Raw genomic sequence first — 21,581 nt, 5'->3', positions numbered from 1 at the left:
GCCCCATCCACCGTCCCCGGACAGCCACTCGGCCGAGCACCGGCCCCCGACTTCCATCCATGGAGGTGAAAGAGAGCTCCGTAGAGTAGGACCGGGCGTGCGTAAAACCCATGTCCGAGCCCCATCCACCGTCCCCGGACAGCCACCCGGCCGAGCGCCGGCTCCAGACTTCCATCCACGGAGGTAGAAGAATACTCCGTAGAGTAGGACCGGGCGTGCGTAAAAGCCATAATAGTTTTCCAAACCTTCTCTGTCACTCCAAATCATTAAATCCTTCAAACTCTTCGTCCTCTGTGTCACCGCTAATGATGCCGGTAGTACGTGGGGACCTTGTCATCTTCGTCATCCCGTGATCAATCTTTGTCCGTTTTGTAAACAACCGCCGCACCGCGCTGCTGACGTCACTTGAAATTCAAATTACAGTAATCCCTTGCTACATCGCGGTTTCACTTTTTTTTTTTTTTTTTGACAATTTTTGAAAAAATTCACATATAAGTCGCTCCTCAGTATAAGTCGCGGCGCGAACAGAAATCATGGCAACATGCACATAATAAAACAACCGGGGACGGGACGTGACTTGTGTTTGTGTCTCTTTCTTTTTCTTTCTTTCTTTCTTTCTTTCTTTCTTTCTTTCTTTCTTTCTTTCTTTCTTTCTTTCTTTCTTTCTTTCTTTCTTTCTTTCTTTCTTTCTTTCTTTCTTTCTTTCTTTCTTTCTTTCTTTCTTTCTTTCTTTCTTTCTTTCTTTCTTGTCTACATTTCTTTTCTAGTCCATACAAAATACTTCCTATGCCCTCTACCGGATTGAGAAAACAATATGCAAAAACATGCATCCCATGATTGCCTGGACGCACAAAATGGCTGTCAAGCTATAGAACAAAAATGTGGACCAAAGCCTCCATATCGGGGCTGGGGTTGGGATGGTAACGATTCGAATCAGTTTCACATTATAAACATGCAGATGGGGTAGCCACGCCAAAAGTGCTTGGGATCATGTGTCATGCGCGTCAACAAAACAAAAGAAAACCCATACAATCGTGTGCGTGCCTGTGTGTGTGCGTGCGCGCACGCGCGTAGTACGACTAACGGTGCTGGGATGTCTGCGCTGCAGGATGACTGGATGGGTACAGGCTGAAGGAGAATGAGGGTGATCGGAAGAGGGGGGGCAGAGAGCCATCTGGTCACCGTGGCGCGTGCTGCACGCGTGGTTCCCCAGAGTGCAGCGGCATCTGATGGCTTGTCATACATCTTCAGTTATTGTTCGATACAATTCTAACTTGAGACTCGCTGATAAGTACACAAATTTGGGAAAGCACGACGCATAAAGGGTGAAATAAACCTTCCTCTGTCCGCTGAATTATCCACTACTTGGCAGAAATGAGTCAAACGCGCAATCATTTCTTTTGAGTTATTTTCCCACATTTTGGGAAATAACTCAAAAGAAATGTTTTCTTTGTGTGCATCAAATCAGCGACGCGCCCGGCCCTCACGGTTCCAGCACCCGCCATTCTGTGCGTAGCGTTGGCAGCAGGACGCACAAACACCCTGCAGGTATTGCGACCTCGTCCCCCCACCCCTGGCTAGAACTGCATAAATCTCATATGCAAAATTATTGTTGTCAAAATGTGTGAGCAGATGTTATTTGGAAGTAGCGTGGCTTGGGTTTACTTGATGTAGCGTGGATTGGATTGGAGCAGGAGACTGGGTGCCTGCGGACCCTATTTCCATGCATGCATACAGGCTGCTTCAATTCAGACAGCTGTATTACGCTGTCTTTTGTTTAAGTATTTATTTAATAAATGGGCGCCCCGTAAAAACTATATAGTTTACATGAGCAAACATCCTTAGGTATAAAACGCAGTAAAATGCATTTTATGATGAACACTAAACAACACAAAGAGTCAATAATGCTACAAGTATTTTATAATTTTTATACTATCTGAAATATAAAATCAGTACAATTGAGTAAAATGAAGTAATTCATTGCATTAGATTGGCTTTGTTTTATATTTAGAACAGTCTTGAGTCTACGCGTAAAAATGCAAAAAAACGTGGTTTCTGTAGAATTACGCACAATTATACAATCCGTGTTATTCTTTCTACGACAAATAAAGTAATGTATGTAACTATTGAAAAATGGCATCTTCAAATGTTTTGTTGGTTGGTTTGGTTGGTTTTGTGTGCGAGCAAACAGGTTTTACGCGTGGCGTCTGGATGTGGATTATGCATATAGTTTTTGCTTCTCATAATGCAGACACGCAATGCAGTTGTCACGCTTGGATTTAAGTAGAAGACAGATGGCTATCCTAATGTCCTAATAAACGTGAAGCTTTTATTCTGTTGTTTTGATCGAATGCGTGGCCAGTCACGACGTTTGGTGTTGGCTTGGGGGCGTAGCCGTGACGCACGGGTACCGACGCCGTGGACGCGGATATAAACCTCAGCCGCTGACGGTTGGACACAGTTCTCCGCTGGTATCTGTCGAGGATACATCTCCAGAACTCATAGGACGAAGAACATGTCTCCAAACATGACTTGTGATGCTCTAGCATCCTTTTCCCCTAATTCCACCGTGGCCAAAAGGAAAGAAGCCCTAGAGCTCAGAAAGGTGAGTTGTCTTTTAAATGTGCGCAAATGTTCTCTATTTATTGTACCGCCACTAAACTTGGTTTATAATTTTCAGACGATGAAACCATTGGTGGAGAAAAGAAGGCGTGCTCGTATTAACGACAGCCTGAACCACTTGAAGGACCTCATTCTTCCTCTTACCGGCAAAGATGTATGTTGTTTTTGATTTCAGTTCATTGAACATATTGTTAGATGTGAAATGATCAAAGTAAGGCTCGTTTGTTTTAACATTTGATTTTTTTTTTTTTTAAATTTGCAGAAAAGTCGCTACTCTAAGCTGGAGAAAGCAGACATCTTGGAGATGACTGTGAGGTTCCTCAGTGACATGCCCCCTGTCCAAAATAAAAGTGAGTCGCCTGCTCAAAGAGCCTACTTACACAAAGTCAGAAATACAATACGGCTTTTTTTTATACGTTCATTCGTTGATTCAACAGCTCAACACCATCACTTGTATTTCAGATTCCACAGACAGTTACAAAGAGGGCTACAAAGCTTGCCTCCAGCGCGTCTCTGCGCTCCTTCCGAAAAGCAGCCTCGAGCCCGATGCCACCCGACAGGTGACCGACTTCATCCAGCGGTCCATGTCGGCCAACAACAACAGGCAGTGCCACAACTGCTGCAGCCAGAGCTCCGGGGCTTTCCCGCACATCCAGCAGAGGCTTCTTAGCCTGAAGTCCAGCCTGGGCCACAAACCCGAGGGCGCGGTGCACCCAAGTGGAGCGCGCTCAGCTCCACAGCTCAACATTGCCCCCATGTGGAGACCCTGGTAGATTATTCTCGTCTAGTGGATCCACAGCAGGCCCTCGAAACGACTATGGCAGCATGTTATGTACATGTACATATTACATGTCGACTTGTATAGGCCTGCGTTTAAGATTTACCATAAATCGACTTAGCCGAGTATTGTATACTTTCCCTTTTGCGTACGCGTCGGTTGTCTTGTATAAGTTGACATCTAGACTGTCGTATTTGGTTAAAACTCCGCATGTATGTTTTAGGTTAAATATTTGGTCTGTTTTGATGACTGAATGATTAAGGGCTATTGAAACCGCCCTGTAAGACCCCAAGGGTCACTGTTAGTGAATTTGCACTGTATGATTTCAGTGTTGTGAATCTGTGCAGATTGATTTTGTGGACATATTGTGTGTCACTGCAGGTATCCCTTTTGGGATGTTTTATTCCATTTTACAGCATTTTTTGTGTTTGTGTAATGTTTGTATTAAAAAAAAATAAAACTTCGACGTCGTAGTGATGTGCACTTGTCTTTTTTTCCTCACGCTGTAGAATTCTGTTTGTACAGTAGGCCTATATAAAAGTTAATCCATCACAGTTGTCCTCTGAAAACACACAATGCAATTGGTTTATAACCCACTGGCAACAAAAGTGAGTACATCCCTAGGTGAAAATATCTAGGACACAGATGTCAAACTCAAGGCCCCGTGGCCAGATCTGGCCCACCACATCATTTTATGTGGCCCACGAAGACAGATTGTGCATCAAATCGGTGTCATTACTAGAATTGCAAATTGTCTTCACTTTTAATATATTTTTTCTTTTTTAAATATTTGACCAGTTTTTACTCGTCTGATTTGAAAACGAGTTATTTGCCAGTTTGTTTTGTAGTTTTTACTGTATATAATGAGGTGCTCATACATTTATTTAGGTTGACATTCATAATGGCCCTCCGAAAGAAGCTAGGACTACAATGCGGTCCGCGGAAAAAAAGAGTTTGACACCCCTGATCTAGGATATACCAAGTGTTTTTTTAAAATTACATTTTGTGTGGCCAGCAATAATTTCTAGTTCAGTGCCAATGCTTTTGGATATGTGGGCGTATGTTTTGTCATTTATTACCTTAAATAATAATAAATAATATTATAAATAAATATAATGAAAGAATTGTTTCGGCATCGGTGTCTTCTTGTATTGGTGTCTGCTTCTCCCTAAAGGCCGCGAGTGTTATTGCCAAGGCGTGTTGCGTTCATGTACTCTAGAGTTGCCTCGTTCAAAAAGAAGCCGACGGATGGACGCTGTTAATTGTTGGCGTGACATTTCCCAAATAACCACCACAGATACATTTGATGAAATCGTGTTCGTGTTTAGCACAGCGTTCAGCAGTTCAATCGTGTTCAGCACATTGCGTTTCCTTATACCCGCGAGAAACATTTAGCGCTTCTTTTCTAAATTACTACTTACTTCCGTGCTGACTTAACTCCCGGATACTGTGCGAATGTCTTCGTTTTCACCATTGGACAGAGGACGTCCTCACCAGTATCATGTCTGTGATGAAGCCTCTCGAAGCCGCATCATCCTTTCAACTATATGCAGGTAGGATGTTTAATTGTGTTATGTTTATTACAACATGCTCGTCCCTTACTTCGTCATTCGGCGTGTGGATACATGATCAGTGCATACAGGGAACCGGCCGTCCATCCATCGCGAGACTTTACTCGCCGGCTTAATCTACGTTATCTTTTTTGCACGCATTCCATTTCCGTCTCCGTTATCATTGTTGGTGACTGCGTCGAAATGTTTAGTTATGGCGTAGTGCATCAAACGGGATGTGTTAGTTAGTGGATGATAAAGCATTTTTGTCGTCCTCGAGTCATATCATCAAACACACCTTCCCGTCAAACACGTAGAATATGATGACAACCACGCAGCATGATGCTTACGTCTTTATTGAACATGAAAATATGAATAGGTCAAAAGCTGGAGCAGAATATGCATTTATGACTCGGCTTCATGTCCTAGCTGGCAGCACGTCCTGCGTCGTTGTACACTTGTTCACCAACAGGGGGCGCAAACACACCACCACACTCCCTCACAGTCACACATCCGTGTTAAACAGAAGATCAATTGTTCTGCAAACACAATTTAAGAACATATTATATGTGTTCATTACTTCAAACAGATATCAGGTGTCGTATGTACAATCACAAAATAAACTTAGTGACACTGCTTATAGCCTATCTGAAGACGTTAAATGGGAAGTCAATGTTTTGCAACAAGAACGTCTGAGGAGCAAGCACGTTTGCATTTAGTGTCCTCCTACACCTAATCTTGTGATGTTGTGTGTACTAATGACACATTGAACTCGAGTCTTTTTTTGCTTTTTCTTCTGTTTTTGAGCAAAAATATATACTGTTTTTTTCCATGTATAATGCGCCCCCATGTATAATACGCACCCTAAAAATGGCATGTTGATGCTGGAAAAAAGCCTGTACCCTTGTATAATACGCACCCAAATTTTGAGTCCTACTTAAGTCCGTAAACGTAAAATTATTTCAGAAAAAAGATCATCTTTGGGAACAAACGGATGTTATTCTGCCAGTCAGTATCACTGCGCATGCGCTAGCAAACTCGATAGCGAAGAAATGTTTCGGATTTGTGTAGGGTACATTGACAGCAAACGAGCAGGTGATCGAGTTGTGTTCGTATGGAGCGTGTTTGAAGTGAACAGCAGAGAAGAATGCGCAATCGTAATGGCGGCCTCCGTATCATATCCGGATAAAAAAAATAAAAAATAAAAAAATATATTTTTGTACCCATGTATAATGCGCAATCTGAATAAGGAAAAACATTGCAATAAAATAATGCAAAGTGCTACCGCTATTGTTGGAGAGCCTGAGGACTGTATAGGGGGTTGGCTCGGATGGTTATGCTCTTTTCACCCCCGGGTGTCGGTCAGAACACAGGACAGAAGACGTGGTTCAGTTTTGATTGCTTTCCTGAATCATTGGCAAAATAATAATAATAAATAACCATAAATAAAATACTCTCGGCAATCGCATCCAAGGCAGCCCAGGGCTCGAAACTAACCATTGCCCGATTGCCCGGGGCAAGTAGCGATGGCAGACGGGCAAGTAGAATTTTTTCCTCACTTGCCCGAACTTGCCCTGCCATAATACCATGTTTTCAAGCTGTAAAAAGACGATTTTGTGCATAATTTCTCGCAACTTCTGCCGCTTCTAGTCCGACATTTTGTTTTCTAGGGAGCGGTTAGTTTCTCGTGTAAGTCTGCAATACACTGATAACTGCAAAGCGCTTCGTAATTAAATGCATGCTCCCTCACTCGTCCCTGGCTCTTCTGCGCCTGCGCACCAGCAGAGCTTGTTTCCGGTTGGCGGATACGAAGGCATATGAAGGCAAAACTTATAGTGTTGTCTTTTTTATTGCAAAAATGTGTCGGGCAAGTAAAAATCCACTCCAAAAAAATTCGGGCAAGTAAAATTTTGTTTCGGGCAAGTAAAATTTTCTCCAACTTGCCCGAGGGCAACTTGGGCAAAAAATAAGCTTCGAGCCCTGCAGCCCTGACTTTGTACAGGCGCATCCAAGGAAGTCCTGGCTTCAATCAGTTCGTCCTAGCTTGGTCCAGGCGCATCCAAGGCGGTCCTGACTTGGTCCAGGCGCATCCAAGGTGGTCCTGGCTTGGTCCAGGCGCATCCAAGACGGTCCTAGCTTGGTCCAGGCGCATCCAAGCCCGTTCTGGCTTCATCCAGGCGCATCCAAGGCGGTCCTGGCTTCATCCAGGCGCATCCAAGGCGGTCCTGTCTCTGTCCAGGCGCATCCAAGGCGGTCCCAACTTCATCCAAGCGCATCCAAGCCAGTCCAGGCTTCCTCCAGGTGCATCCAAGGAAGTCCTGGGTTCATCCAGGCACATCTGAGGCAGTCCTGGTTTCGTCCAGGCACATCCAAGGCGGTCGCAGCTTCGTGCCACCATCCAAGGTGGTCCTGGCTTGGTCCAGGCGCATCCAAGACGGTCCTAGCTTGGTCCAGGCGCATCCAAGCCCGTTCTGGCTTCATCCAGGCGCATCCAAGGCGGTCCTGGCTTCATCCAGGCGCATCCAAGGCGGTCCTGTCTCTGTCCAGGCGCATCCAAGGCGGTCCCAACTTCATCCAAGCGCATCCAAGCCAGTCCAGGCTTCCTCCAGGTGCATCCAAGGAAGTCCTGGGTTCATCCAGGCACATCTGAGGCAGTCCTGGTTTTGTCCAGGCACATCCAAGGCGGTCGCAGCTTCGTCCAGGCCTATCCAAGGAGATCCTGGCTTCGTCCAGGCGCATCCAATCCGGTCCCGGGGTCGTTCAGGCGCATCCGAGGAAGTCCTTGCTTCATCCAGGCACATCCAATACAGTCCCGGCGTCCTCCAGGCCATCCAATGTGATCCCGGCGTCGTCCAGGCGCATCCAAGGCTGTCTTGGATTTGTCCAGCCACATCCAAGGCGATCATGGCTTTGTCCAGGCAGTCCAGCTTTGTCCAGGCGCATCCAAGGCTGTCCTGGATTCGTCCAGCCACATCCAAGGCGATTGTGGCTTTGTCCAGGCAGTTCAGCTTTGTCCAGGCGCATCCAATGCGGTCCTGGCTTCGTCCAGGAGCATCCATGGCGGTCCCGGCTTCGTCCAGGCGTATCCAAGAAGGTCCTGGCTTCGTCCAGGCGCATCCAAGGCTGTCCCAGCTTCGTTCAGGCGCATCCAAGGCGGTCGTGGTGTCGTCCAGGCGCATCCATGGCGGTTGTGGAGTTGTCCAGGCGCATCCAAGGCGGTCGTGGCTTCGTCCAGGGGCATCCAAGGCGTTCCTGGCTTCGTCCAGGCACATCCAAGGCAGTCCCGGATTTCTCCGGGCGCATTAAGGGCGATCCGGGCTTCGCCCAGGCGCATCCAAGGCAGTCCTGGCTTTGTCCAGGGGCATCCGAGGCAGTCCTGGCTTCGTCCAGGCGCATCCTGGGCCGTCCTGCGTTGTCTGGGCGCTTGCTTGGTCCAGGCGCATTTAAGGCGGTCCTGGCTTCATCAAGGCACATCCAAGGCAGTCCCAGCTTCGTCCAGGGGCATCCAAGGAGGTCCCGGCTTCATTCAGTTGCATCCAATGCGGGACCGGCGTCGTCCGGGGGCACCGGAAGCGGTCCCGGGGTCGTCCAGGCGCACGCGAGGCGGTCCCGGCGTCGTCCAGGCGCATCCAAGGTGGTCCTAGCTTCGTTCAGGCGCATCTAAGGCAGTCCTGGCTTTGTCCAGGGAGTCCTGGCTTCATCAAGGCACATCCAAGCGCATCCAAGGCGGTACTGGCTTTGTCCAGGCAGTCCTGGCTTCGTCCAGGCACATCCAAGGCAGTCCTGGCTTTGTCCAGGCAGTCCTGGCTTCGTCCAGGCGCATCCAAGGCGTTCCTGGCTTCGTCCGGGCGCATTCAAGGCAGTCCAGGCGCATCCAAGGCGGTTCCGGCGTCGTCCAGACGCATCCAAATCAGTCCTGGCTTTGTCCAAGCGCATCCAAGGCAGCCCTGGCTTTGACCAGGCGCATCCAAGGCAGTCCTTGCTTCGTCCAGGTGCATCCAAGGCAGTCCTGGCTCCGTCCAGGTGCATCCAAGGCAGTCCAGGTGCATCCAAGGCGGTGCAGGCGCATCCAAGGCAGTCCCGGCGTCATCCAGGCGCATCGTAGGCGGTCCCGTGAATTGCTAGATGACGTTGATAGCGAATATGCCGATCTCCTGCTGCACAACAAAGTCCGCTGGCTATCCAGGGGCGACGTTTTGCGTCGCCTTTTTTGCTTTGTATTTGTAGCCCACTTAATTATTTTAATTGTAGGCATACAGCTCATGTATTGACAGACTATGTTGCCTTATAAAAAGCTTTTAGATTTTTGCGGCTCCAGACAGGTATGCTTTTTTTGGGAGGTTGAATATGGCTTTGAACATTTTGGGTTGCCGATCCCTGGCATAGACAGACAACTCAGAGATTAGTTTCTTGGCAGAAGTAATCAAGATTCCTGAGATTCCCTTGTCAACCAGGGCACACGACACTAACGGCAAGTCGCTCTAGTGTCAGCTTGGTATCTTATCACCTCATCAGCGGGCGGGCTCTTATCCAGTTAGACCGGTCGAGACGGCGACTTAGTGACATCAGGCCTTTAAATCCCAAACCTGGATGCAGAAAGCATCTAAAAGTCATGTAAGTGGCTTAGAGAAAGACAAAGCGAGAGAGGGTCAGGTTTGGAAGATGCGCTGCTTCAGGCCTCCGAGAAAGTTTCTACTTTGTGAAGTGGAGACGGGAAATCTCAAACATGACCTCTGCAGGTATTCTTCACAGTTCTTTGTTTATAATAGCGTATTTGATTGCAGTGTGACCTTTATATCTTACGAGGGAGCACATTTGTTAAGTATCTTTTCTAAATGAAAGGTCATTTCATGGAAATGTCAGCATTGTGATAAGCTCCTCTGTTCCCGATGCCGGAGCATTTGTTATTGTGACTAACTATGAGTCATTTTGTCCTCAGTCATTCATAAAAAACAAGGACCAGTCAGTGTGATGGTAAATGTGACTCATCATCGTGTAAAGATTTGAACTTTCTTGTTTCTATGACTTGTTCGAAGGCTAGTACTTGTGGTTTAACATCTGAGACATCTGACTGCAAAATGACTCAGAAAACAAATAGTAGACCCACGTAACTACTTGCTTGGGATCATTACAAAGACACAATAAATAAATGTATTGGGTGACTAGAGACAGTAATATTTCTTCTTCTGCTAAACCTTTAGCATACAGCTTGGTTTGTTATTGTGCATCACATCAGGTATGTTGACTGCTAGCTTTCAACATCATTCACATCCTATAGTGTTTCTTGTGACTTTGTTTTTCCTGTCACCATCACATTGTCTTTCCCTCTCAAACTTGTCTCTAATGCAACATACCAGTCAAAGGAATACCAAGCAGAACATTTTTGCAAGAGAAACCAAATGTGAACGATCAATTGTCTGATTAGAGTAAATTGCGCAGAAGACTGCCCTTACTGGCCATCATCTGTGCTAATCCCTTTCTTTTTTACTGCAGGCTCATGCGGCCAGATGATGCCAACATTGTCGGTAACGTGCACGGTGGCAACATCCTGAAGATGATTGAGGAGGCAGGATGCATTATCAGCACGCGGCACTGCAACACACAGAATGAGGTGAGAGGTTACAACCACGGCTGTGGACTCGGTCGGATTTTTGCACCGAGTCCGAGTCCGGCCTCTTGACCACAAGTCCGAGTCCGAGTGCGGCTGTCCATTTTTTCTGTTAATTCATGTGACTGCTTAGTCTTTATTCAAGGCTAATTTAGATCAAAATCTAAATAATTACAACAGTTTTGTGATGGCTTTGTCTTTATTAAACATATAAACGAATACAATAAACAGATACTTTCAAGTTTTAATCATTAATTACACCATTATAGCTCAGACATTTATCTAAACACAAATAATTAGTGACGACCCCACAACTATCAAAACACATCAATGATATAAGCTGGGTGACATTGGTATATAATGTAAACATTAGCCTAAGTGCAAATCAACGTGGCCGCATTGATCGTAACTTACGCTCCGTTTCCCCCCCAAATCTAGAGGCAAAACATTGTTCTCTCGCTGCTCCCGGGTTCTTTCATCTTGGCTGCGCGCGGGGCATTGTGGGTCTTGTACGTGCACACACGGAGGCAGGCGGGCGCGCACGCAACAACTAAATTTGTCTTCATAACAAGCAAGCAGGGCTGTGGACAGTATTCCTACGCGCATTCTCAACAGCATGATGAAAATAAAATTGAACGTATTTTTTTTTATTGTCGGACTCGGTGGACTCGGTCAAAATCAGCACAGAGTCCGAGTCTGGCAAAAATGACAGAGTCCGACCGAGTCCCCGAGTCCGAGTCCACAGCCCTGGTTACAACCATATCGACTTACTTTAGTTTAGTTTAAGTGTGCACTACAATGTAGGAAAATGAAGCTTCAAATTTGCTTCATGAACCAGTAGTTATCTTTGGACTCCTCTAAATGAGACTCTGTATTCAACTTTGGCCTAAAAGCACATTGACTTGCCATGTCTTAAATCGCTTTATTTAAACCAACAGCCTCTTCAACCTTTGGAATATTTCCAGTCCAATCTGTACATTATATAAAATTCCAATTAAAAATGTCATACAAGTATAAACTGAAATCAAGCTAGTAAGTAGTGGCTGGTGCTAAAGCAGTCTGTATTGCACATGTTCACTCTGAATGCCTTCTTTAAGCACCACATACAGATGGAGAGAACTTCAGCCAGATAATTTGCAAGGCAAAGCCTTTTGACCCTAAGATCTGCTTGAATGCTTTTGATGCAATGACAATTGAACAAAAACAGGAGGTTGAAATAAAAACCTTTACAACATGGAACAGAAGCAACAGTTCAGCTAAGTCATTGACATGAATATAGGCCGTCAACACTGACTGTTGATAATTATCATGGTCTACCTTTCACCCATTGAACCACTTCTGTTTTGATTGACATCATTGGATCTTGTCTTGCCTTTAACAACATTCTGATGATGTCTTACATTTCAGCCTCTCTTCAAATATGACATGCAAATACTGCTTCACTGAACACATGTTAACGCACACTGTATTTAATTATTTAGACTGGTCTAATAAATTAGTTCAGCACTATTTGTCGAACCCATTTCATGTATTGTAATGCAATGCTCGTCTCACTCAGTTCACAATTTTGTAAAGAATCTCGCAAATAATTATCGTCAAACAGTACAGAAAATACTGCATTTGTTTATTTTCTGGAATCGCAACTTTGAAAGGAGCTCTAAGGTATCACACGATACATCTTCAGACATCGTGGTACCTTGCTTGTCTGATCAATGCATTTGTTAAATCTCAACTATGCTTGGTTTGCTTCAAATGTTAATCAATGATAATGTTGCGCTGCACTGGCTTCCACAGGACCGCTGCGTGGCTGTTTTGGTTCGTGTGGAGAAGACTGAGTTCTTGTCCCCCTTGTTCATCGGGGAGGTTGCCCACGCCACGGCTGAGATCACATACACCTCGCAACACTCGCTGGAAGTGCAGGTCAAAGTCATTGGAGAAAATATCCTCACAGGTAACTTGCCAAGATTACATCATTCACATGTAGTGACCTGCTGCCACTCACCAGTGTTAACCTTTTGCCTAGTTTTTTCCCCTCCTCTTCCGGCGAGAATATGAAGAATGTCAACCATTCATGTGTGCAGGCATTCACTGATAAGCATAATTCAAACACACCTAGGTATACACACGCATGTCCGAATTTAAGTATGCAGTATGCACAATGCAATACAGTTGGAACATTGGTACTCCACTTAAAAAAAACTCTACTTCAACAATGATTCAATTAAAACTTCTTAGATGTGATAAACAAACTTCACCTTTATAAATATTTAAAACAAACCAATAAAATACAAATGAATTTAAATGTTAAATATGCACAATTGCACGGTGTAGCGGGAGCCAACGTACCACGAGTGGTATGAGTGGTACCACACTTAGGTCACTCGATGTGCCCACTCAGCCATGTAAATGGCAAAAGTGTGCTTGACAGCACTTCTGTCTGGGCCGAGAGCTCACAGATAAATGCAATAGGAATTGAAATTGAAGTTTGGTGTGCACAGAATTTTGCAATGGGGATGGCAAAAATGCTTTTTTTAATTGAACTTACACATAAAAAATAAAGGAACTAGCGCCTTTTAGTGTCAATGAGTTCTTGTACCCCTTAAAATACAATAATTCTATCCATCCGTTCATCCATCCATCCATTTTCTGAACCATTTTTTTTGGTCGTGAGGATCGTGGGCATGCTGGAGCCCATCCTGGTAGTCTTTGGGCGGAACACTGAACTAGTCACCTTCCAATCGCAGACGCTGATTCTAATTAATCCAAATAGTGTAATTCTGAAGCCAAACTACGCAATAGGCCTATTATACAGTACAGTTAAGTGTAGTGTAACATTTCTCTTGTTTGATCAGTAGAGGGCAGTACACACGTATGCACCCATGCTCACGCACACAGATTTCCTTTTGTATGATGTAGTTTTACTTTATATTTATGAATGTTTTCTGATTATTTAATTGCAGTGTAGATGCTGTTGCATTACACTACCCTGTTTGTTTTACTTTTAATGAATTTAGATTAGTGATAAACAGCTACAATGATGAATGCAAGGCCCGAAGACTGAATGGAAGAAGATTGAGTGAGGGTTGGAAAAGAAGGAGAAGGATGAAGGAGGTGTGAGAAACAAGAAGTATCCCCGAGACAGCTGTTGCCCTAGCAACAGGCTTGTACTGGTTGGTTGGCTGGTTGCTTGGCTGGTTGCTGGGTTTGAAGCAGATAGACACGCATGCATTGGTGATATGAGATGACGAGCGGAGAACATCATACATTCATCACTTGTCAAAAACAGGTGTGCCGTGTAGTCTATTTCTGCCAGTGCATTGCATCGAAACAATCATTGAACTCCAACTCACAAAAGGACCGCCATTAAGAGTACTACTCCAGTGAGAGGTTAACATGGCACACGTTGAGATGTGGAAATCTGGAACGCTGGGGCCTGTGCATGACAGTGGCCTCAAACCAACCATAAACATTGCGCATACACTACCGTTCAAAGGTTTGGGGTCACTTAGAAATTTCTATTTTTCAATGAGGATAACATTAAACTAATCAGGAATACACTGAGAAAGTGTTGAAATGCTCCATTGTGTTTGCTACTTGTGTTAGAAGGCTAATAGATAGGGGTGTAACGATTCATCGATACACATCGATTAATTGATACCGTTTTTTTCCGTGTATAGTGCGCCCCCATGTATAGTACGCACCCCTAAAAATGGCATGCTGATGCTGGAAAAAAGCTTGTACCCATGTATAATACGCACCCAATTTTTATGATTTTTTTTTAAAAAAAATTTAATTTTTTTTTTTTTTTTTTAAGTCCCAATGATCGTCACACACGCAGGGAGGCAATGGGTCCCATTTTTATAGTCTTTGGTATGGTCTTAACTAGGCTGGATGTATTTTTTTTTTGTTGGCGTTGATTTCTCCGACTGCCCGTAAACGCACCACCGCGCTCCGTGCGCATGGAGCGTGTTTGAAGTGAACAGCAGAGAAGAAAGGAACAAGGCAAAGTGTTGTGAAATAAAATATTACCTGTAATACGGATTTAGGTAGAGAACTGAACTCTCGCTCTTTATATAGCTGACGTGTCTTGCTCATCCGTTCTGCGCATCTGTAATGGCGGCCTCCGTATGATATCCGGTTTGCGTGTGTGCGAGAGCGAGCGAGAGCGAGAGCGCGAGAGAGAGAGCGCGCGAGAGAACGCTCAACCGTAGCGCGCCGCCGACCGCCCAACTGCACCGGGCTGGTCGATTATTGTGACAGAGCCGTCGCTGAAATTTAGAAGATATTTTTTAAGTCCTGATGTACTTTCTAAAATTTAAGTGGACCTCAGTGCGCACTGCGCAGTGAGCTTAATTTGGTGCGGTCGCGCAACCGCAACGCGCCGGGCGCTCACTGTCGCATTGCTTAAAGAGCGCCTTTGTGTTTTAGGATGAACAGCAGAGACCAAAGGAACAAGGCAAAGTGTTGCGAAATAAAATATTACCTGTAATACGCATTTTGTTATTTGCTGATTGAAACTGCTAATTAAACTGTGAATTGAAACTAATAGGAAGAAAACAACTCTCGCTCTTTATATAGCTGACGTGTCTTGCGCATCCGTTCTGTGCATTTTATTTCACAACACTTTGCCTTTCTTCTCTGCTGTTCACTTCAAACACGCTCCATGCGACCGCAATGCTCTCGTATCAGACGCTTGCTCGATCACCTGCTCGTTTGCTGTCCCGTGCGCGCACGAAGCGCGGTGGTGCGTTTACGGGCAGTCGGAGAAATCAACGCCAACAAAAAAATTACATCCAGCCTAGTTAAGACCATACCAAAGACTATAAAAATGGGACCCATTGCCTCCCTGCGTGTGTGACGATCATTGGGACTTAAAAAAAAAAAAAAAAAAATTAAAAAAAAAAAAAAAATTTTTTTTTTTTTTTGTACCCATGTATAATGCGCACCCCAGATTTTAGGACAATAAATTAGTTAAATTTTGCGCACTATACACGGAAAAAAACGGTATAATGCTCTACGATTTGTTGGCATCGGTGCTAAACGTAAACATCGATCTATATCGCCCGATTTTGACCTCGGACATTAGACGTGACTTTATTTTGAAATCCAGTTCATTGTTGCTTGCTTCCTCTTTCCGGGAGCAGTGCGCGACTTGTTGTGTTGTGAGCAGAGCAGGCACGTGAAAGGGGAGCCGACGACTACGCGGCTCCTGGGCTGGTGCTATGGCTAGTGTCCAAGAAGATGAGGAAATTCGCTCCCCTTTGGGCTTCACGTCATTCGTTTGGAAGCATTTTGTAATTTCCTAAATAAAGAGTTTGCAGTACCTGGTTGATTTTGCGTATGAATTGTTATAAATCAGGATATTGTTCTATATCGATCGTAGAGCACTATATCGTGATGTATCGTGAATGAATCACAGCAGGCTTTAAGATATCGGCAAATATCGTATCGTGATTCTTTGTATCGATATGATATTGTATTGTGACAAAACCCGCGATTTACACCCCTACTAATGGATGATTAGATAACTTTTGAAAGCCCTTGTATAATTATGTTACTTTTCATGTAAAACACTAAATTGTTTAAGAGACTCCTGAATCTGATATTCAACCTTCGAATGAACCCTCCTCCAGCACCCCTGAATAGACCTTGTCAGGGACGCTGAGGAGTGCGATTCGTCTGTAGTTGGAACACACCCTCGGGTAGGGGGACACCACCTTGTTCTGCCAATCCATAGACACTGTCCCCAATGTCCACGCGATGTTGTAGAGCAGGGCGTGTCAACCGATGGTCCGCGGCCCCCTAGTGACCCCTGGCGGTATTGCAGGTGGTCTCCAAAATTGGAAATGGAAAATAATGACACTTTTAAAAATAGAATTGATTTAATATTTATACTCTGTTTACTTTCCAGCTAATTTTGTGAATCTTTTACCCATCCAAATTATGTCAAATGTAGCTGAGATTCCCAAAATAAACATACAGATAGAAATGAATAGTCTGCATAGGTCTATCCTCCTTGGGTGCAAAACTAAATAATATAACAGGCAAAACAGTGGTCCTCGAGTTGCTTCTTGGTTATAATGGTGGTACCTTGGACAAAACCAGTTGAAAACCCCTGTTGTCGAGGCATGTCAGTCAGGACTGCCCCACAACATCCAGAGCCTTTAGGAACTCTCATCCACTTCTGAGGCTCTGCTACAGAGCGGTTTGAAACCACCTCTGTAGCTTCAGCACCAGAGGAGAGTCCCCAAGCTCTGCTTCCTCAATGGAAGGCGTGTTGGTGCAATTGAGACATCGTAATACAGTGAATATAACATTCAATGTGGAAATCCCAACATTTTTTAGTCTTTAAGGCATCTTATGGTGACAATATCTGTTATAATCATAGTTGAAATTCAAAAGTAAGATGAATTTTCACTCAAGTTTTCATTTTTATACGTAAACCACATATGCATTTCATCAGTTTTAAGTTAAAATGTCAGTTTCACAATCATTTTGGTAGCATGATGTCTTGTAATAAGGAAACCAGCTATGTCTATGACATTGCCATGGCAACACCCGCTCACCACAGTTGTGTTTGAAAATATTTGTGGACTGGCCAGGAGACGCCTCACAAGTTCGTGCAATAGCATCTGAGGTTCCGTTTCAAGTTGTGTGCAATGATTGTATCCTGAATTAAATGCTGCTCAAAAGAGTTCTTGCTTATTAACTTGGATTTATGTTTTTAAATGGTCTAAATCAGGGGTGGGCAAACCTTTTGACTCGCGGGCCAAACTGGGTTCTAAATTTGTACCGGAGGGCTGAACCAGGAGCAGATGAACGTAGTGTTTGTGTGAAGTTAGTTAGTTTATTGTTTAGCACCTATTATTATATTAATAACTGTGCAAGGAGGGAGACGAGACTAGGGCTTGTAAAGAGCTCCACTCCTTCTACCCCCAATTCCAACCCTTAATGCTGAGTGCCAAGCAGGGAGGCAATGGGTCCCATTTTTACAGTCTTTGGTATGACGGCCGGGGTTTGAACCCACAACCTTCCAGTCTCAGGGTGGAACCACTAGGCCACTGAGCTGGTAATATAAGCGACCTGTAGAGGTCATTGCATAAAATATTTTGGCCTTTAGTAGGTAGTAAAGCATGGATATTCCAAATAAGTTTTTTGAAAACAAATGCATTTATTAACAGCATTAAAAAAAAAAAAAAAATCACTAAAAAACTGCTATCAGTGATTCTCATAAAATACGACACTGTTATTATGAATAACAGTCTCCATCACTTCAGTGCCTGCAGGTCAGATTAATGAAAGATGTTTAGTTTATGAGATTACATCAAACGGCAAACATTCTGACCAAATATATCATCTTGAAGAATCGGTGAAAGCATACATCCAAATAAAGTAATCAAAACGGCAACACGGTGAGGGGTATCAGAGCAGAGTTTTAACTCACAAACACCTGGTAACAGAGGTGAGGAAATGGGAAACACTTCCTTAAAGTAAGCCTTAAGAACTTTACAGGTTAAGATAAATCGCAAACAGGTGGTGCATCAATGTCTTTGAGCATCCTGCATTGTTTGAAAATGAGAATGGTCGCTAGTTTCAATCCCTGCTATGTGTACAAATCATATTCAAAATGCATTTTTTTACAACAAACTTGAGAGCCTCCCCTTCATTTTCACTGGGAACAGTGTTGTTGGTCTCCCTTGTTTGCTAGTGCGTCATAGTCTGGAGTAAAATTTGTTGTGGCAATTCTTAGGAGAGATCCGAGGTGTTGGTCCGTTTACCTCGATCTGTGACGGGTTGATGTTGATGTGGCTGAACGTCAAGTCGCGTACGTCGAGCCAAATTGCCCACTCTTTTTTAAACACTCGGCACTGTGTCCACCTTGCTTTTCCTTGGGCGACTCATTTTAATAGAAGGATTCCAGGGGAAGGTTTGTGGGTGGCTTTAGCGTAAAACTGTATCTGAAAGCTCAGCGCGCGAATTACAAGAATGCTGTCGTCACAGCCCACGCTTTAAATTCGGCACTGATACAAATAGAGTGCCAGTGCACCATGTCCGTACTACTGAGTACGTACACGCACTTGTGATTGTGCACCGAGCTTTCTGACACGGCTTCCGGTAGTAAATGCGCAGGCGAGGGGTTCCCCATCTACTGGGGAAACGCAGTCATTGCGGGCAAAATGACCCAAAAAAATGTTTAATAATACAATTTATTCAGGGTTGGCGGGCCGGATTAAACGGTCCCGTGGGCCGGATGTAGCCCGCGGGCCGTAGTTTGCCCATACCTGGTCAAGTGCTCAATTCACAAAGCAAACAAATCACTTGCACACAGGCCAATCTGACCTCGTTAGATCCAAACAAAAATTTTGAGATATCTCAGAAATCTTGAATGCAGCGTTTGACCTCGAAACAATTGTGCTTCAAGTGCAATAGTATACTATTCAGGTAGTTTCAGTGTTGCAAAACTAATACAGTACTCATTCTTAGAATTTTGGCATACTGTACATATGTGCATCTCTGTGCATGTGTGTTTGTATCAGTGTTTGGCCCTTTAAAAGGTTCCTGCAGGGCCGAGGGGGAAGAGAAGATAACGGGAGCAGACATTATCTGCTTCTGTCATGTCGGCTTAGCATCAGGTCCCCCACACTGTGGTCTAGTCACACATGGATGCCAAGTGGGTGTACCTGAACACATCACACACACACACACGCACGCACGTGCACACACACACACACACACACACACACACACACACACAAGGACGCACATATCCACGCATAGAAATCAAAAAGCTGTCGCACATCTAGAGAGAGGACCTTTCCCATTAGTGTCTTGAATATTCAAACAACACTTTGATAGGAAATATTGTGTATAGTCTCTTTTTAAGGTTTATTACTTTTCTTCATGTAAATCACTTTGCTTGTGCAATATCTGTACATGCATACATACATTCAAATATGCATTAGATTAGGCTCTATGGTTGCATGTATTATGTGTTATTACGTGTGGTGGAGGAGGCAGGCACCCAGGTTCCACAGTCAGTCAGGCAGGATCTCATCAGGCAGGCCTCAGTCACGGCCCCCCAGGGGGAGCCTGCCTACTGTGGGCACAAGCCGTGATGATTGTCCCCGCTGTGCACAACGCACATGCGCACTAACAGATGCGCAGTTACGCACACATGCGCACAAATTTGCAAGTGCGCACATACAATAATGGCACTGGCATACTCTGTAAAATAACCAAGTCTCACATTCTGAATTACACATAGTTACAACAAACGTGGTCTCCACAACACACCCAATCAGGCTTTTGATCACCATTCACCAATGACAGCACACAATCGGTATGCACAAACACTGGGGGGTAATAATGCTGACATCACATGCACACTCAGGCATGCATTTGCATAAACACTGTATACACAAATCGTAACCCCCCTCTTCCGCGCGTTCAGCATACGCATGCATAGACACAGCTGGGAGCAATGCATTATGGGTGAGGCTTAAAATAAGCATGACAACCTGATGGTTCATTCAACTGTACACTTGGAATGTTAGCTTTGCGAGCCGATAAAGGCGCATTTAAAAAAACTCATTATGCTTGAATGTAACCATGCATGTCGTGATAGACATTTCAGCTACCCAAATGTGAACACCTTACATTTCCATGTAAAAATGGCAAAAACGTCTGGCGAGCCTTACATTTCAATGGAAAAAACCTCTGGCTCGAAATCATCTGGTACCATCAGACCAAAATGTGCCTTGGTTTAAAGTAATTTTGCCTTGGCACAGCTCAATGGGAAAATGTGCCTTTTTGATCCCTCAGTCTGGAACACTCTGTGCAGGAGGTGCTAATGGTTATTTTTTACATGCTTTGAAAACTCCTGCATGAGCAACAAAGCAAATAATAGAAGGCAGACAAAGTTAGAGACAGTTGTCCTAAAACTATATGGAGTGGATAAAGCAGGGGAGGGGTTGAATTTGGAGAGGGCGAGAGCAGCAACATGAAGCTGGAGGGGCAGCAAATAGCTGATGACGAAACACTCATACTGTGTACTGCTTGTCCTGCAAACACTATGGGGCAGAAAAACAAGTTTAAATAATTATGAGTTAAATAATGTCAACACCTGTCTGGAATAGTGACTAATGCCTTTATGGTGATTGAATGATGCAAAAAGAGCTCTGGGGGGTGACTTATCCGCACAAGGGCAATAATTAAAATGCTATAATTACCTCCAAGTACAAGGAGGAGTTAATGCTTTCAAAGTGGGCCTGGATTAATGCACAGGCAAACATGGGAAAAGATTTATGCTGCGGTGCCCCCAAACGGCAAATGTAAAACAAAACAAAACATAATTGGAATTGAAATGGCCCAAAGAAATGTTTACACGACACCAACTAGTGTCCAAATACAAAAGACTTGCACAATACAGTGATGTCCGATATAAGACAAGAGTGTTTTGTTATCAGGCAGTCATATTTGAAAACTACTCCCTTTGCACAAACGATTGCCACTTCATCTGTTGCATCTTCTGTGTCTAATAGGCGGTTCCTCCTCGGGGGCGGTGGTTTTGTTAAAAATGAACAAATGACGAATGAAAACTCCACTTTAATTAGTAACTTTCATTTTGCCCTAAAGAAGGCATTTAGCATCACTATATATGTTTCTAAATAAGTTGAAACAGCTTGAAGAAGACAATTTCCTCTTCCAGCATGACCATGTCCGAACACACAAAGCCAAGGCCATAAAGGATAAAGATATGCTTCGATTAGTACGCTGTGGAAGAACCCCAACATTTCTCTTTGCGAAGAAGTACACCAGAATACAAGGCGGGCCTCTGCAAATGTATTTCTGGATGAATTCCCAGATGCAGAATTTTAACAACAGTGTGACGAACCGTAACCTTAATGAGGTCATCATGCTGCTTCGGCGAGCACACTAGCGCTGCTATTGAAAGGGCAACTGGTCAAACATTGACATTGTTGTCATTCAATGTGGAGCGACAAACTCAAACATCCGTTCCCTG

At 44.3% G+C, this 21,581-nt stretch overlaps 2 protein-coding genes across 3 annotated transcripts in view; both read left to right on the top strand.

Moving 5' to 3' along the window:
• Positions 1-2,515: 2,515 nt before the first annotated feature.
• LOC133143789 (transcription factor HES-2-like) lies at positions 2,516-3,395 on the top strand. The gene is made up of 3 exons (XM_061265951.1): positions 2,516-2,776; positions 2,885-2,972; positions 3,085-3,395. Exons 1-3 carry the CDS (start codon positions 2,516-2,518, stop codon positions 3,393-3,395), a joined length of 660 nt encoding a protein of 219 aa, XP_061121935.1.
• A 1,232-nt stretch (positions 3,396-4,627) lies between these two features.
• The window catches only part of acot7 (acyl-CoA thioesterase 7), a 36,677-nt gene continuing 19,723 nt past the window's right edge, over positions 4,628-21,581 (top strand). The window contains exons 1-3 of one of the 2 annotated variants that reach the window (XM_061265939.1): positions 4,628-4,953; positions 10,444-10,561; positions 12,353-12,509. In XM_061265939.1, the coding sequence (XP_061121923.1) occupies positions 4,856-4,953; positions 10,444-10,561; positions 12,353-12,509 (373 nt within the window). In that variant the 5' untranslated portion in view covers positions 4,628-4,855. Of the gene's footprint in view, positions 4,954-9,507; positions 9,690-10,443; positions 10,562-12,352; positions 12,510-21,581 lie in introns of those variants that run through there. The other variant, XM_061265930.1, reaches the window with a different exon arrangement.

The sequence above is a fragment of the Syngnathus typhle genome, linkage group LG2 (genome assembly GCF_033458585.1).
Source record: "Syngnathus typhle isolate RoL2023-S1 ecotype Sweden linkage group LG2, RoL_Styp_1.0, whole genome shotgun sequence".
Taxonomy (NCBI): Eukaryota; Metazoa; Chordata; class Actinopteri; order Syngnathiformes; family Syngnathidae; genus Syngnathus; species Syngnathus typhle.
Note: the sequence above shows the minus strand (reverse complement) of the source record. Positions and strands in the feature narration are given on the sequence as shown.

What these genes read in the sequence shown, in the direction of transcription:
- LOC133143789 (XM_061265951.1), top strand. Translation starts at nt 2,516, where the DNA reads ATGTCTCCAAACATGACTTGTGATGCTCTAGCATCCTTTTCCCCTAAT. An exon ending in TTCCTCTTACCGGCAAAGAT is followed by an intron (nt 2,777 to 2,884) that starts GTATGTTGTTTT and finishes TTAAATTTGCAG; the next exon opens with AAAAGTCGCTACTCTAAGCT. An exon ending in GCCCCCTGTCCAAAATAAAA is followed by an intron (nt 2,973 to 3,084) that starts GTGAGTCGCCTG and finishes CTTGTATTTCAG; the next exon opens with ATTCCACAGACAGTTACAAA.